At 33.7% G+C, this 17,134-nt stretch overlaps 1 protein-coding gene across 1 annotated transcript in view; it reads right to left on the bottom strand.

The window, feature by feature from the left end:
* Nucleotides 1-17,134, bottom strand: part of LOC124365929 (titin-like) — a 256,928-nt gene that overhangs the window by 49,892 nt on the left and 189,902 nt on the right. Inside the window, 1 exon segment of the mRNA XM_046822067.1 lies at nt 1,318-15,636. Coding sequence (XP_046678023.1) covers nt 1,318-15,636 — 14,319 coding nt within the window.

Here is a 17,134-nt window from a genome sequence, read left to right as displayed (position 1 = left end):
AATAACAACGAATTTAACTGATTAAGACTGCCAAAGTACATAAACAACAAAATGCATAGCAGCATGCAACGCTGAAATAGTACATGTTATGTTATGATATCAAGCGTACATTTCATAACAAATTTGCAAAAACATAATCAGGTAGCATAAGCAGCGCATTTTAAAATATATACATGGAATAATATAACAGTGTAACAATAATAATGTCTTAAGTAGAACAGTTTGATAATTGAACATCTAAGATAATTCCTCACATATACAATATTATCTTGATCTATATAAAACATATAATTCAACTGTAAAAAACAAGCTAAATGAAGAATGTTAGTTATTTTTATTTCATTTGAGAACTATTTCATTCAGTCAACTAACTTTTTTATTAATATCAATTAATTAATAACTTAACTGACGTTCCGGAAATATCGTTTTAGCGCTTATTTATATTCAATGGTATTAACCATTAACCTGATGGTGGAGAACAACAATTACTGTATCAGCATCTGTGATCAGATAATTGATTACAACTCAAGTGATGAGCAGGTTACTGGTGTTATGATTTTTTAGTAGTAAATAGCTATCAAGGAACCAGATCACCTAGTGGTAATTATTTACTTGTACAACTACATCATCCGACAACAAAATTCTTTTGAATATATTACTATAGTAATTTCAAACAAGCAAAAACATAGATAATGGAAAATAACTCAATCAAGAAGCAATAAAACCAACTGATTACTTTTTCTGTTCATTTTACCGGAATGTAGAGATATTAGCATTTATCTTCAAATAAATCCCAACTTGTTTTCTGAGACCTCTGTAATGTACTGTTTAATTAACTGGAATTCTTTTGTTTTGATATTGCTTTGGCTGTATGGTATCGATCTACTACATTGTTTCTGAACCTCATCGTGATTCATTATTAGTTTCAGATTTTCCCAATGATTGTTAGTGTCGCTTTTCTTCTTAGCTTCACTTTGCTTCAATTATCTATAAATTGCTTATTTCAAAGCCATATGGATACTCTAAACTACTTATAGGCTATGGTTTTTACTTGTTCATATCTAATAAATATATAAAACCTCTTTGTGATTGATTCTATTTAACTATAAAGCAATGATTGCAAAACAAAACAAACATACAACTCACTTGGCAATATCTGACAAAGGAAATAAAACAATTGAGGCATTAATTTAAAATATTTAATTATAACTGTCAAATACTATACATGATAGCATTAGAAAGCATTCAGCTTGTTAGTTGCCCAGCAAGACCAGTTGCAAGTGTTCAGCATGTTAATAAATCTTATGTTTTGGTTACCTTGATTGAAGGCTGGAATGGTTGGTTTTGAAGGCTTCCTCTTCACTTTGATGTCTAATGTTTCTTCTTCATAAACAATACTAGCTCTATGCTGCTGTTGGCGAAGGCCCAGTTGAACTTCTTGTTCCATGTCTTCAATATTATAAGCTGAAACAGAAGGCTTTCCACGAAGAGGGAAATTGATATCTTGACTTTGCTCTATTTCTACTTCCTTCTGAATTGTTATTTCTGCACTTGCTTCATCTGACACAGGCTGAATTTTCTTTTTACGAGGTAATCTAACCTTACCTGACATTGAGATATCTTCTTCCTCATATGTTTGCAGAGAGATTTTAAATTCTTGTTCTATTTCCTCTTTAGGCTTTGTTATTTTGGGTTTAAAAGTTACATCAGTAACAACTTCTTCTTCAACCACATCTTCTGATGGTCTCCTTTGTTTTAATGTGATTTTTTCTTCTGGATGTTCTTCAATCGACAGCTTTCGTACAGAAGATCTCCTACGAGGAGTAATTGTAATTTGTTCTGCTTCTTCTACAGGTTTTTCAGATTTTTTCAAAACCACAACCATCCTCTCAGTGTCTTCAATCAAAGGTTTTTCTATAGGAGTGGGAGCTTCTTGAGTGATTGTAAGTTCTTCAGCTGCTTCCTCATAGAATTGAGGTTTTGGTTTTGGTTTTTTCTTTATTACCAGTTCTTCTTCAACATCATCCGTTACTTGTGGAATGATACTTGGCCTTTTTGGCTTAATTACAAACTCCTCAGATATTTCTTCTTGCTCCTTTACAATTGGTTTATCTTTTCGTACGATAAACTCTTCAGCAACACTTTCTTCCCCAACACTATAAGATAGTTCCTTTTTAATAGTGATTTCTTCACTTGATTCGTCAACTACATATGGTTTTTTGATCGGTTTCTTTTTTATAACCATCTCCTCTGTAACGTCCTCTTCAACATTTAGGCTTGGTTTTTTCTTTGGTTTTATTATGACTTCTTCTGATACCTCTTCATTACTAACTTTTAATGGTTTCTTCTTCTTGATAGCAACTTCTTGAATAACATCTTCCAACTCTTCTTCTGGCATTTCCACAGATTTTTTAATTGTGTATTCTTCAGCAACTTCGTCATCAATTTGAGCCTTAACTTTTTTCTTGACTATTGTAGTCTGGACATCAGCTTCTTCAACAGGCAATTTTTTATTAATTGTTACCTCTTGACTCACTTCCTCAGTTGGTTTCAGACTCTTCTTTTTCTTAATGGTAATCTGTTCACTTGAAACTTCATCTGTAGAAGCTATCTTATCACGTAGTTTTAAATTCACCTTTTCATCAGTGATCTCTACTGGTTCTGTTTGCTTAGGCTTTTTTAATATAATGGATTCCTCTTCAGGTAGTGGTTGTTCTATGGGTTTACCTAAACTAATTACTTTTTCCGCTGGAACATCTTCTTCCTTCATTTTTTTATCTTTTTGTTTCTTTGATACCTTCCTGGGTTTCTCTTTGACTTCTGGTTCGGATTTTGAGGGTGATTCAATATCTCGTGAAGGTTTAGGAATTTCCAAGTCTGCCAATGGTTCTAGTTTTAACTCTTGATCAGAAACTTCTTTTACTGGTACTTCATCCTCTGCTGGTTGTGTTTCCTTAACCAATGTAACATCAACAGGTTCTTCTTTAGTTTTTTCTGGAATCTTTTTTAGTTTTACTGTTTCTTCTTGAATATCTTCCTCAGGTATTTTTCCTTTACCGATTTTAAGTTTAATTTCCTCTTCATGTACTTCCATATCACCTATTTTCTCTTTTGGTTTCAAAACTGCAACTAAATCATTGTCTTCTTTAGGTTTCACATATTCCGGCCCAGGCTCATATTTTTCTAACTCAGTTTTCTCTGGTTCAGAAAGTTTCACCTTCCTTGGTTTAGGTTTCTTTACTTTCTTTGCTTCTTCATAATTTCGAGATAGAATACCTCTGTCAAGTTCAACCTTTTCCAAAACAGTTATTACTGGAATATGTTCCTGTGGAGGAAATGGAATTCTTTTTATTAAACTTTTTAATAAGATTTTCTTTACTTCAGTTGGTTTAATCTCTTTCTTTGGACCTACCGAAGATTTCCTTAGCTTTACTGTAGAGAACAATTCTTCAGGTTTCACTTCCTCTACTTTAAGTTTTGTAGCTTTCTGTTCAAGACGTTCTATCTTCATTAGTTTAGGTTTTTCTTTTTCTTCCTTCTTTTTTCCTAATTCAGTTGGTTTAGGAACGATTTCATCAGTGACATCTGTTACTTCTGGCTTCAATGGTTCAGTTGGTGCTTCACCCAATGGGACTTGTTCCTCAGGCATTTCTTCATCTGGTATTTTCTTTTTTATCTTCTTCTTAGGTTTATCTTTAGTTTTGAACTCTTTTGATTTAACTTCTTCAATAACTGATTGAGATTCAGGAAATTCTGGTTTTTCAAGTGATAGCTCTTTATCAATCTTTTCCTCTTCTGGTTTTTCTTTCATGAAAGGCTTTAATTTGATTTCTTCTGGCTCTGGCTTAGGAAGTTCACCTTGTTTGTATTTAAATGATACATCATCCTCTTTTTCTTCCGGTTGTTCTTTTGGTTTTCCTAAAATCAATTTCTTTTCTTCAACCACAGGTTCAGGCTTATCCAAAACCTTTTTAGGTTTCTTTAATTTAATTTCCGGTACTTTTTCAGTTGGTTTTTCTTCTTCAGCTGTTTGTTTCAGCTCATCAAACTCTTCCGGCTTACTTGAATCGTACGGCTTTATTGGAGTCATTTTAATGGTAGTACCTTCATCTTCTACTTTTGGTTTCTCAGTATGTGGTTTTATTTTCTTGGTTTTATCCACTGGTACCTCTTCTTCATCAGCTGGTTTTGGTGGCACTTTTTTCAATTTAACATTATCCACAAGTTCATCTTTTTCAGGGATTTTTCCTTTACCAATCTTTATTGAAATACTTTCCTCAGGCTGGTCTTCCTTTACTTCTGGCACAGGTTTAGCTTTTTCTATAACTTCATCTGGCTTCTTAGGAATTTCTTCTTTGTCTGTTGTAAATGGAACATACTCTTCCAACTCAGCTTTTTCTATATCTGGAAGTTTCACCTTCTTTATTTTCTTTTTCTTTATTTTCATTGCCTCTTCATAATTCCTTGACAAAATGCCATTGTCTACAACAACATTTATCTCTGTTATAGTCAAATAATGCATTTCAGGTGGGTAAGGAATTCTTTTAATTAAACTTTTTAGTAGTACTTTTGGTAATTGTACAGCAGGTTTTATGTCTTTCTTTTCTGCAACTGAAGTCTTTTTTAACTTAATTGATGCAAACAGCGGTGTTTCATCCTTCTTGTCTTCAATTTTGATTTTTTGAGGCTTAATTTCTTTAACTTCTATTTTTTCTTTTTTAAGTTTGAGTTTTTCAGGAGCAAGTGGTTTATTTCGATCTTCAACATTTAATATGTCCTCCACTTCTTTTTCTTTCTTTGTTTTCTTCACTTTCTTTTTATTTACATCTTCTTCTGATTCAATCTTTGTTTCTTCTTCTTTGACTTCTTTTTCTTCTGTTGGTAATATTTTAGTTTTCTTACCTCTTTTCTTTGGTGCTTCATGTATTTCTTGGCTTGTTATTGTTACTTCACTTACATCCCCCAATACTTCTTGTACTTGCGCTTTCTTCTCTTTTGGAGTGATTGATGGAATTGATTGTATCTCCTCCTCAGTAGATTCTATTGTTGAAGGTTGCACTAAGGTGCTTGGCTTTGATGGCTTAGTTGATTCTTTAAGACCTGTAAAAGAGTTTGATTTATTATCAGGTAATTCTGATTGTGATGTAAAAGGTTCACTTGTGGTTTGTTTGTTTGGAGCAGCTTCTTGGATTTCTTTGTCATTGTCTTTTGAAATTGTATGTTCCTGTTGTTGAATAGGATATGTATTAATTGACAAAGGCACGTCATCATTTTGTGTTTTGTTAAGTTCATTCATAGGTGACTCATTTAATTGTTCTGATTTATGAATTTTTTTATGTAAATGCGTGATATCATCTTGTCTTGGTATCTGAATCTCAAATTCACTGTGTGGTTTCAATGATGTGTCAAGTACATTTTCTGGGATTGTGTTAGAGTTAACATCAGCCATATCACCACATAAAAGCTGGCCATGCTTTTCTATTTTATCTGTATCTAAAACACTTACCTTTGTCACGGTTTCATTTTGATCAACTACCTTAGTTGTTTCAAGAGGCTCTAAAACAGATTGGGTTACAATTGGTGTAATTAGGTTTGTTTTACCTTCTTGTGGTACATGTTCTTGTGGTAAATCATCAGACTGTTTGAATGGAAATGTTGGTTCTGATATGGTTGTACTGGACTTATTTTTCTTTTTTGAGGTTTTAGTTTTGGAAGGTGTAATAGGTTTTAATGACAAAGGAACCTTTCTCAAAATATCCATCAAAAGAGAACCTTTATCAACAGGAGTTAAATCTTCATCAGAGTGAATATTATGTTTGTCAATTATGGGTAAACTATGATCTGAAACCTCTGTTAGATTTGCAATTTCAATAGGTGACTCAGTATGAAGAAAAGGCTCAACTGATATTGTTTCTTCCGGAATCTCATTTGTAATAATTGTCTCTTCTTTTCCATTTATGACTTTTTTCTTCAAAACTTTACGTTTAATCTTTTTGTTCCCTTCACTATCTGTGTAGACTGTTTCAATTTCCACTAATTTTATTTCACTTGGAAAAACATTTGTATCATCAAAATCACTAACGTCCTCCACAAGTATATCACTTGAGGGAAAGTCATGAATGATATCAATTGTCTCCCTTCCATTCTCATACCCTTTGACAGTTTTCTTTCTTGAAACTGTTCTATTCAAATCCTCATCAAAAGTGATATTGGTTTCCGTTATAATCACATAATTTGTATCTTCAGCTTCTAAAACAACCCCTACATCTGTTTGTGAAATGTTAGTTGGTAAACTAGATAAATCATCTAAAGTGTGTATGCTAGAGAATTCAATATTATCGGTATTGGGAATACCATCTTCGGGAAATTCAACAATGAATGCAGGCTCTTCAAACTCGGATTGTTGTTTTTCAGGTTTACCTAAACCAATTACTTTTTCTGCTAAAACATCTTCTTCCTTCATTTTTTTATCTTTTTGTTTCTTTGATACCTTCCTGGGTTTCTCTTTGACTTCTTCTGGTTCGGATTTTGAGGGCAATTCAATGTCTCGTGAAGGTTTAGGAATTTCCAAGTCTGCCAATGGTTCTAGTTTTAACTCTTTATCAGTAACTTCTTTTACTGGTACTTCATCCTCTGCTGGTTGCGTTTCCTTAACCAATGTAACATCAACAGGTTTTTCTTTAGTTTTTTCTGGAATCTTTTTTAGTTTTACTGTTTCGTCTTGAATATCTTCTTCAGGTATTTTTCCTTTACCGATTTTAAGTTTAATTTCCTCTTCAGGTACTTCAATATCACCTATTTTATCTTTAGGTTTCAAAACTGCAACTAAATCATTGTCTTCTTTAGGTTTCACATATTCCGGCCCAGGTTCATATTTTTCCAACTCAGTTTTCTCTGGTTCAGAAAGTTTCACCTTCCTTGATTTAGGTTTCTTTACTTTCTTTGCTTCTTCATAATTTCGAGATAAAATACCTCTATGAAGTTCAACCTTTTCCAAAACAGTTATTACTGGAATATGTTCCTGTGGAGGAAATGGAATTCTTTTTATTAAACTTTTTAATAAGATTTTCTTTACTTCAGTTGGTTTAATCTCTTTCTTTGGACCTACCGAAGATTTCCTTAGTTTTACTGTAGAGAACAATTCTTCAGGTTTCACTTCCTCTACTTTAAGTTTTGTAGCTTTCTGTTCAAGACGTTCTATCTTCATTAGTTTAGGTTTTTCTTTTTCTTCCTTCTTTTTTCCTAATTCAGTTGGTTTAGGAACGATTTCATCAGTGACATCTGTTACTTCTGGCTTCAATGGTTCAGTTGGTGCTTCACCCAATGGGACTTGTTCCTCAGGCATTTCTTCATCTGGTATTTTCTTTTTTATCTTCTTCTTAGGTTTATCTTTAGTTTTGAACTCTTTTGATTTAACTTCTTCAATAACTGATTGAGATTCAGGAAATTCTGGTTTTTCAAGTGATAGCTCTTTATCAATCTTTTCCTCTTCTGGTTTTTCTTTCATGAAAGGCTTTAATTTGATTTCTTCTGGCTCTGGCTTAGGAAGTTCACCTTGTTTGTATTTAAATGATACATCATCCTCTTTTTCTTCCGGTTGTTCTTTTGGTTTTCCTAAAATCAATTTCTTTTCTTCAACCACAGGTTCAGGCTTATCCAAAACCTTTTTAGGTTTCTTTAATTTAATTTCCGGTACTTTTTCAGTTGGTTTTTCTTCTTCAGCTGTTTGTTTCAGCTCATCAAACTCTTCCGGCTTACTTGAATCGTACGGCTTTATTGGAGTCATTTTAATGGTAGTACCTTCATCTTCTACTTTTGGTTTCTCAGTATGTGGTTTTATTTTCTTGGTTTTATCCACTGGTACCTCTTCTTCATCAGCTGGTTTTGGTGGCACTTTTTTCAATTTAACATTATCCACAAGTTCATCTTTTTCAGGGATTTTTCCTTTACCAATCTTTATTGAAATACTTTCCTCAGGCTGGTCTTCCTTTACTTCTGGCACAGGTTTAGCTTTTTCTATAACTTCATCTGGCTTCTTAGGAATTTCTTCTTTGTCTGTTGTAAATGGAACATACTCTTCCAACTCAGCTTTTTCTATATCTGGAAGTTTCACCTTCTTTATTTTCTTTTTCTTTATTTTCATTGCCTCTTCATAATTCCTTGACAAAATGCCATTGTCTACAACAACATTTATCTCTGTTATAGTCAAATAATGCATTTCAGGTGGGTAAGGAATTCTTTTAATTAAACTTTTTAGTAGTACTTTTGGTAACTGTGTAGCAGGTTTTATTACTTTCTTTTCTGCAACTAAAGTCTTCTTTAATTTAATTGCTGCAAACTGTGGAGGTCCCACAATGTTTTCTTCTATTTTTAATTTGAGAGGTTTTACTTCTTTGATTTCAATTTTTTCTTTTTTCAAATTCAGAACTTTAGTTTTTTCTTTTGGTATTAATTTGTCTTGGTTTATAAGAGGAACATATACTTCCAATTCTACTTTCTCATCTTCTGGAAGTTTTACTTTCTTAATTTTTTTCTTTTTTATTTTTACAGCTTCTTCGTAGTTTCTCGAGAGTATTCCATTTGAAGTAACTGTATGTAATTCTGTTATCTTTAACAACTGTAATGTGGGAGGGTAGGGTACTCTTCTTAATAAACTTTTAAGTAAAATCTTTGGTAACTCACTTGTTGATTTCATAACATTCTCTTTTTTTAAATGTGGTTTTCTCAATTTTATTGAAGCAAATTGGGGGCTTAAATCTTTGATTTCAACCATTTTTGGTTTAATTTCTATAAGTTCAAGTTTATTTTTAGTAAAATTATATTGCTGAGTTAATATTTCTTCCTTCCCACCCTTTACCTTCTGTATCATCCGTTTATGCGTTTTCTTCACTTTTGTGTCTTCAGGCGCAATAACAACAACATCAGTTATAACAACTTGGTGTGGCATTTCATCTAGTCTTTCTGGCACAACCTCAGTGATTTCTGGTAACACTTGGCTTCCTTCATCCAAAAGAATACCTTCTTCTGGTGTTTCTTCAAATACTTGAATATCTTCTTTGCCATCTTTTATTTTCCTTACAACTTTCTGTTTCTTTACTCTTTTCTTTTCCCCTTCTTTTGATATTATTGTTTTTGTCTCGATAGTTGTATGCTCAGCCAAGTCATCTTCCTTAGAGACCAATGGTATGACATGTTCTATTGGTTCGATAGGTGACACTTCTTCAAATGTTACTTCCTCCTCTGAAGGTATTTCCTTCTTTTTCACTTTCCTCTTCACTTTCTTATCAGTCACTTCTGTAGACTGTTGAGTTGATACTTCTTCTTTGCCATCCTTTACCTTCTGTATCACCCGTTTATGCGTTTTCTTCACTTTTGTGTCTTCAGGAGCAATAACTACAACATCAGTTATGACAACTTGGTCTGGCATTTCATCTACTCTTTCTGGCACAACCTCAGTGATTTCTGGTAACACTTGGCTTCCTTCATCCAAAAGAATACCTTCTTCTGGTGTTTCTTCAAATACTTGAATATCTTCTTTGCCATCTTTTATTTTCCTTACGACTTTCTGTTTCTTTACTCTTTTCTTTTCCCCTTCTTTTGATATTATTGTTTTTGTCTCGATAGTTGTATGCTCAGCCAAGTCATCTTCCTTAGAGACCAATGGTATGACATGTTCTATTGGTTCGATAGGTGACACTTCTTCAAATGTTACTTCCTCCTCTGAAGGTATTTCCTTCTTTTTCACTTTCCTCTTCACTTTCTTATCAGTCACTTCTGTAGACTGTTGAGTTGATACTTCTTCTTTGCCATCCTTTACCTTCTGTATCACCCGTTTATGCGTTTTCTTCACTTTTGTGTCTTCAGGAGCAATAACTACAACATCAGTTATGACAACTTGGTCTGGCATTTCATCTACTCTTTCTGGCACAACCTCAGTGATTTCTGGTAACACTTGGCTTCCTTCATCCAAAAGAATACCTTCTTCTGGTGTTTCTTCAAATACTTGAATATCTTCTTTGCCATCTTTTATTTTCCTTACGACTTTCTGTTTCTTTACTCTTTTCTTTTCCCCTTCTTTTGATATTATTGTTTTTGTCTCGATGGTTGTATGCTCAGCCAAGTCATCTTCCTTAGAGACCAATGGTATGACATGTTCTATTGGTTCGATAGGTGACACTTCTTCAAATGTTACTTCCTCCTCTGAAGGTATTTCCTTCTTTTTCACTTTCCTCTTCACTTTCTTATCAGTCACTTCTGTAGACTGTTGAGTTGATACTTCTTCTTTGCCATCCTTTACCTTCTGTATCACCCGTTTATGCGTTTTCTTCACTTTTGTGTCTTCAGGAGCAATAACTACAACATCAGTTATGACAACTTGGTCTGGCATTTCATCTACTCTTTCTGGCACAACCTCAGTGATTTCTGGTAACACTTGGCTTCCTTCATCCAAAAGAATACCTTCTTCTGGTGTTTCTTCAAATACTTGAATATCTTCTTTGCCATCTTTTATTTTCCTTACGACTTTCTGTTTCTTTACTCTTTTCTTTTCCCCTTCTTTTGATATTATTGTTTTTGTCTCGATGGTTGTATGCTCAGCCAAGTCATCTTCCTTAGAGACCAATGGTATGACATGTTCTATTGGTTCGATAGGTGACACTTCTTCAAATGTTACTTCCTCCTCTGAAGGTATTTCCTTCTTTTTCACTTTCCTCTTCACTTTCTTATCAGTCACTTCTGTAGACTGTTGAGTTGATACTTCTTCTTTGCCATCCTTTACCTTCTGTATCACCCGTTTATGCGTTTTCTTCACTTTTGTGTCTTCAGGAGCAATAACTACAACATCAGTTATGACAACTTGGTCTGGCATTTCATCTACTCTTTCTGGCACAACCTCAGTGATTTCTGGTAACACTTGGCTTCCTTCATCCAAAAGAATACCTTCTTCTGGTGTTTCTTCAAATACTTGAATATCTTCTTTGCCATCTTTTATTTTCCTTACGACTTTCTGTTTCTTTACTCTTTTCTTTTCCCCTTCTTTTGATATTATTGTTTTTGTCTCGATGGTTGTATGCTCAGCCAAGTCATCTTCCTTAGAGACCAATGGTATGACATGTTCTATTGGTTCGATAGGTGACACTTCTTCAAATGTTACTTCTTCCTCTGAAGGTATTTCCTTCTTTTTCACTTTCCTCTTCACTTTCTTATCAGTCACTTCTGTAGACTGTTGAGTTGATACTTCTTCTTTGCCATCCTTTACCTTCTGTATCACCCGTTTATGCGTTTTCTTCACTTTTGTGTCTTCAGGAGCAATAACTACAACATCAGTTATGACAACTTGGTCTGGCATTTCATCTACTCTTTCTGGCACAACCTCAGTGATTTCTGGTAACACTTGGCTTCCTTCATCCAAAAGAATACCTTCTTCTGGTGTTTCTTCAAATACTTGAATATCTTCTTTGCCATCTTTAATTTTCCTTACGACTTTCTGTTTCTTTACTCTTTTCTTTTCCCCTTCTTTTGATATTATTGTTTTTGTCTCGATGGTTGTATGCTCAGCCAAGTCATCTTCCTTAGAGACCAATGGTATGACATGTTCTATTGGTTCGATAGGTGACACTTCTTCAAATGTTACTTCTTCCTCTGAAGGTATTTCCTTCTTTTTCACTTTCCTCTTCACTTTCTTATCAGTCACTTCTGTAGACTGTTGAGTTGATACTTCTTCTTTGCCATCCTTTACCTTCTGTATCACCCGTTTATGCGTTTTCTTCACTTTTGTGTCTTCAGGAGCAATAACTACAACATCAGTTATGACAACTTGGTCTGGCATTTCATCTACTCTTTCTGGCACAACCTCAGTGATTTCTGGTAACACTTGGCTTCCTTCATCCAAAAGAATACCTTCTTCTGGTGTTTCTTCAAATACTTGAATATCTTCTTTGCCATCTTTTATTTTCCTTACGACTTTCTGTTTCTTTACTCTTTTCTTTTCCCCTTCTTTTGATATTATTGTTTTTGTCTCGATGGTTGTATGCTCAGCCAAGTCATCTTCCTTAGAGACCAATGGTATGACATGTTCTATTGGTTCGATAGGTGACACTTCTTCAAATGTTACTTCTTCCTCTGAAGGTATTTCCTTCTTTTTCACTTTCCTCTTCACTTTCTTATCAGTCACTTCTGTAGACTGTTGAGTTGATACTTCTTCTTTGCCATCCTTTACCTTCTGTATCACCCGTTTATGCGTTTTCTTCACTTTTGTGTCTTCAGGAGCAATAACTACAACATCAGTTATGACAACTTGGTCTGGCATTTCATCTACTCTTTCTGGCACAACCTCAGTGATTTCTGGTAACACTTGGCTTCCTTCATCCAAAAGAATACCTTCTTCTGGTGTTTCTTCAAATACTTGAATATCTTCTTTGCCATCTTTTATTTTCCTTACGACTTTCTGTTTCTTTACTCTTTTCTTTTCCCCTTCTTTTGATATTATTGTTTTTGTCTCGATGGTTGTATGCTCAGCCAAGTCATCTTCCTTAGAGACCAATGGTATGACATGTTCTATTGGTTCGATAGGTGACACTTCTTCAAATGTTACTTCTTCCTCTGAAGGTATTTCCTTCTTTTTCACTTTCCTCTTCACTTTCTTATCAGTCACTTCTGTAGACTGTTGAGTTGATACTTCTTCTTTGCCATCCTTTACCTTCTGTATCACCCGTTTATGCGTTTTCTTCACTTTTGTGTCTTCAGGAGCAATAACTACAACATCAGTTATGACAACTTGGTCTGGCATTTCATCTACTCTTTCTGGCACAACCTCAGTGATTTCTGGTAACACTTGGCTTCCTTCATCCAAAAGAATACCTTCTTCTGGTGTTTCTTCAAATACTTGAATATCTTCTTTGCCATCTTTTATTTTCCTTACGACTTTCTGTTTCTTTACTCTTTTCTTTTCCCCTTCTTTTGATATTATTGTTTTTGTCTCGATGGTTGTATGCTCAGCCAAGTCATCTTCCTTAGAGACCAATGGTATGACATGTTCTATTGGTTCGATAGGTGACACTTCTTCAAATGTTACTTCTTCCTCTGAAGGTATTTCCTTCTTTTTCACTTTCCTCTTCACTTTCTTATCAGTCACTTCTGTAGACTGTTGAGTTGATACTTCTTCTTTGCCATCCTTTACCTTCTGTATCACCCGTTTATGCGTTTTCTTCACTTTTGTATCTTCAGGAACAATAACTACAACATCAGTTATGACAACTTGGTCTGGCATTTCATCTACTCTTTCTGGCACAACCTCAGTGATTTCTGGTAACACTTGGCTTCCTTCATCCAAAAGAATACCTTCTTCTGGTGTTTCTTCAAATACTTGAATATCTTCTTTGCCATCTTTTATTTTCCTTACGACTTTCTGTTTCTTTACTCTTTTCTTTTCCCCTTCTTTTGATATTATTGTTTTTGTCTCGATGGTTGTATGCTCAGCCAAGTCTTCTTCCTTAGAGACCAATGGTATGACATGTTCTATTGGTTCGATAGGTGACACTTCTTCAAATGTTACTTCCTCCTCTGAAGGTATTTCCTTCTTTTTCACTTTCCTCTTCACTTTCTTATCAGTCACTTCTGTAGACTGTTGAGTTGATACTTCATCTTTGCCATCCTTTACCTTCTGTATCACCCGTTTATGCGTTTTCTTCACTTTTGTGTCTTCAGGAGCAATAACTACAACATCAGTTATGACAACTTGGTCTGGCATTTCATCTACTCTTTCTGGCACAACCTCAGTGATTTCTGGTAACACTTGGCTTCCTTCATCCAAAAGAATACCTTCTTCTGGTGTTTCTTCAAATACTTGAATATCTTCTTTGCCATCTTTAATTTTCCTTACGACTTTCTGTTTCTTTACTCTTTTCTTTTCCCCTTCTTTTGATATTATTGTTTTTGTCTCGATGGTTGTATGCTCAGCCAAGTCATCTTCCTTAGAGACCAATGGTATGACATGTTCTATTGGTTCGATAGGTGACACTTCTTCAAATGTTACTTCCTCCTCTGAAGGTATTTCCTTCTTTTTCACTTTCCTCTTCACTTTCTTATCAGTCACTTCTGTAGACTGTTGAGTTGATACTTCTTCTTTGCCATCCTTTACCTTCTGTATCACCCGTTTATGCGTTTTCTTCACTTTTGTGTCTTCAGGAGCAATAACTACAACATCAGTTATGACAACTTGGTCTGGCATTTCATCTACTCTTTCTGGCACAACCTCAGTGATTTCTGGTAACACTTGGCTTCCTTCATCCAAAAGAATACCTTCTTCTGGTGTTTCTTCAAATACTTGAATATCTTCTTTGCCATCTTTTATTTTCCTTACGACTTTCTGTTTCTTTACTCTTTTCTTTTCCCCTTCTTTTGATATTATTGTTTTTGTCTCGATGGTTGTATGCTCAGCCAAGTCATCTTCCTTAGAGACCAATGGTATGACATGTTCTATTGGTTCGATAGGTGACACTTCTTCAAATGTTACTTCCTCCTCTGAAGGTATTTCCTTCTTTTTCACTTTCCTCTTCACTTTCTTATCAGTCACTTCTGTAGACTGTTGAGTTGATACTTCTTCTTTGCCATCCTTTACCTTCTGTATCACCCGTTTATGCGTTTTCTTCACTTTTGTATCTTCAGGAGCAATAACTACAACATCAGTTATGACAACTTGGTCTGGCATTTCATCTACTCTTTCTGGCACAACCTCAGTGATTTCTGGTAACACTTGGCTTCCTTCATCCAAAAGAATACCTTCTTCTGGTGTTTCTTCAAATACTTGAATATCTTCTTTGCCATCTTTAATTTTCCTTACGACTTTCTGTTTCTTTACTCTTTTCTTTTCCCCTTCTTTTGATATTATGGTTTTTGTCTCGATGGTTGTATGCTCAGCCAGGTCATCTTCCTTAGAGACCAATGGTATGACATGTTCTATTGGTTCGATAGGTGACACTTCTTCAAATGTTACTTCCTCCTCTGAAGGTATTTCCTTCTTTTTCACTTTCCTCTTCATTTTCTTATCAGTCACTTCTGAAGACTGTTGAGTTGATACTTCTTCTTTGCCATCCTTTACCTTCTGTATCACCCGTTTATGCGTTTTCTTCACTTTTGTGTCTTCAGGAGCAATAACTACAACATCAGTTATGACAACTTGGTCTGGCATTTCATCTACTCTTTCTGGCACAACCTCAGTGATTTCTGGTAACACTTGGCTTCCTTCATCCAAAAGAATACCTTCTTCTGGTGTTTCTTCAAATACTTGAATATCTTCTTTGCCATCTTTTATTTTCTTTACTACTTTCTGTTTCTTTACTCTTTTCTTTTCTCCTTCTTTAGTAATAATTGTTTTTGTTTCAATTATTGAATGTTCTGTATTTGTTTCATGGGTAATATTCCTGTTTGTTACTGGGATTTCCATTGTTTCTTGTGTGATGTGTTTAACTTCTTTTATCATTATTGGTGTTGAAATGTCATCTGATTTCTTACCTGTTTTTTCCTGGGATGTATGTAGTGTTAGTATGTCTACCTTTAATTCAGTTACTCTGTGCGTATGTGTTTCTTCAGTGACTTCAGTAGCTCTGTGTTTGGGTGTGTGTAATTCTTCTATTTGTCCTGAAAACACACAAAATTTTAATTTTCCTAATACATATATTTATAATTATGAGTTTTATGTAAAGTGTAATGTCATATTTTATGGCTTGTAATTAAACTATAATTTTACCTAAAGTATATTTCATATAATACCAGAGATATAATAATTTATTTGAAAAAAGAGAGCTGCATATACGTTATATATCTTTGAAGTATTCTAGTTTTTAGAGATTTTATATGTTATTACAATGTGTGGAATTTTGAAAGGACGACTTAATAGATGTTTTGCTATGTTTATTACATAGCAAATATTACATTATTTTAGTTTTTATTACATACTGTATTATGATTTTTAATGATAGCGGTATATTGAAGTATATTTGTTACATGTGACAAAAGGATGCAATATGTCATTTGGTGTTATATGATCTTAAAAACTACAATATACTTTAATCATGTATGAAAATTGATAAACTTGAAAGTTAGTTCTCTATTAGAGGCTAGTATCAAAATATGGTATACACAAAAAACATCTAAAACTAAATACTATAAAAGTTTAAGTCCTTAACAAAGAACAAATAAAGCTATTGTTCAACCATACGTGTATGGACATTTCACATTCTTTGTTGAGTTGAACTTTTTGTTGTTGTTTCTATTTACATTAATTTCTTAATTTTGTTGTTTTGTGTTTGACTTTTGGAAACAAATTTTACACATAAATTTACTATTGTGATCACTTTCTTTTGGATCTTTAACACTGTGTTCTTATATTCCTAACTTTTATTTAGGTTTAAAGTTATAAAATTCCATTTGTAGAATAGAAATATCAATTTTTGTACCGTACTTTAATATATCAACCTAGACTATTTAACATAATTGCATTCCAAATAACCAATAAAATGCTTTTCTGTTTCGTTATTGCAATAACCTATCGTAAAAGTTATGCATGAATAGAATTTCCTAAGAATAATCAATATAAAAATAAACTTTCTATTGAACTTTCAAAACTACAATACTGTACTCTATAGCTACAATTTGTTATACCATTTAAGAAATATTTTTCTTTTTCCTTATATTATACCACAAAAGATTCATAAACAGTTTCTGGCCCTTTTCTATTAGAAACAGCTAAATAGCTGTATAAAATACAATATCAATCAACGTAGAAAAACAAACAAAGAGAGCTTTCTTTATGTACAGAAATTTTTGATCACCAAAAAATTAGGAAAATCCTTGCCTAGTTGCAGATAAAGCTAAAACTTCATACACTATTCTTTATTATCTCCTCTTCATATTAGATCTTAATATCTCCATGAGCAACAGGTGTGTTAAAATATTATGGAACATAATAAGAAGGAAAAATCAGAAAGAAAATGAATAATAATACAAAGTGATCTGGTAAATCTACATAATTTTTAAGTGTAATTCAGTCCATTGTCAAAGTCTACTAGAACTCAATGTACTAATGCAGAGCCTGAGTATGTATATCTAATGAATGAGAATATGATAAATTATGTTA

The sequence above is a fragment of the Homalodisca vitripennis genome, chromosome 1, assembly GCF_021130785.1.
Source record: "Homalodisca vitripennis isolate AUS2020 chromosome 1, UT_GWSS_2.1, whole genome shotgun sequence".
NCBI lineage: Eukaryota > Metazoa > Arthropoda > Insecta > Hemiptera > Cicadellidae > Homalodisca > Homalodisca vitripennis.
This window is presented reverse-complemented; position numbering and strand designations above follow the sequence as displayed.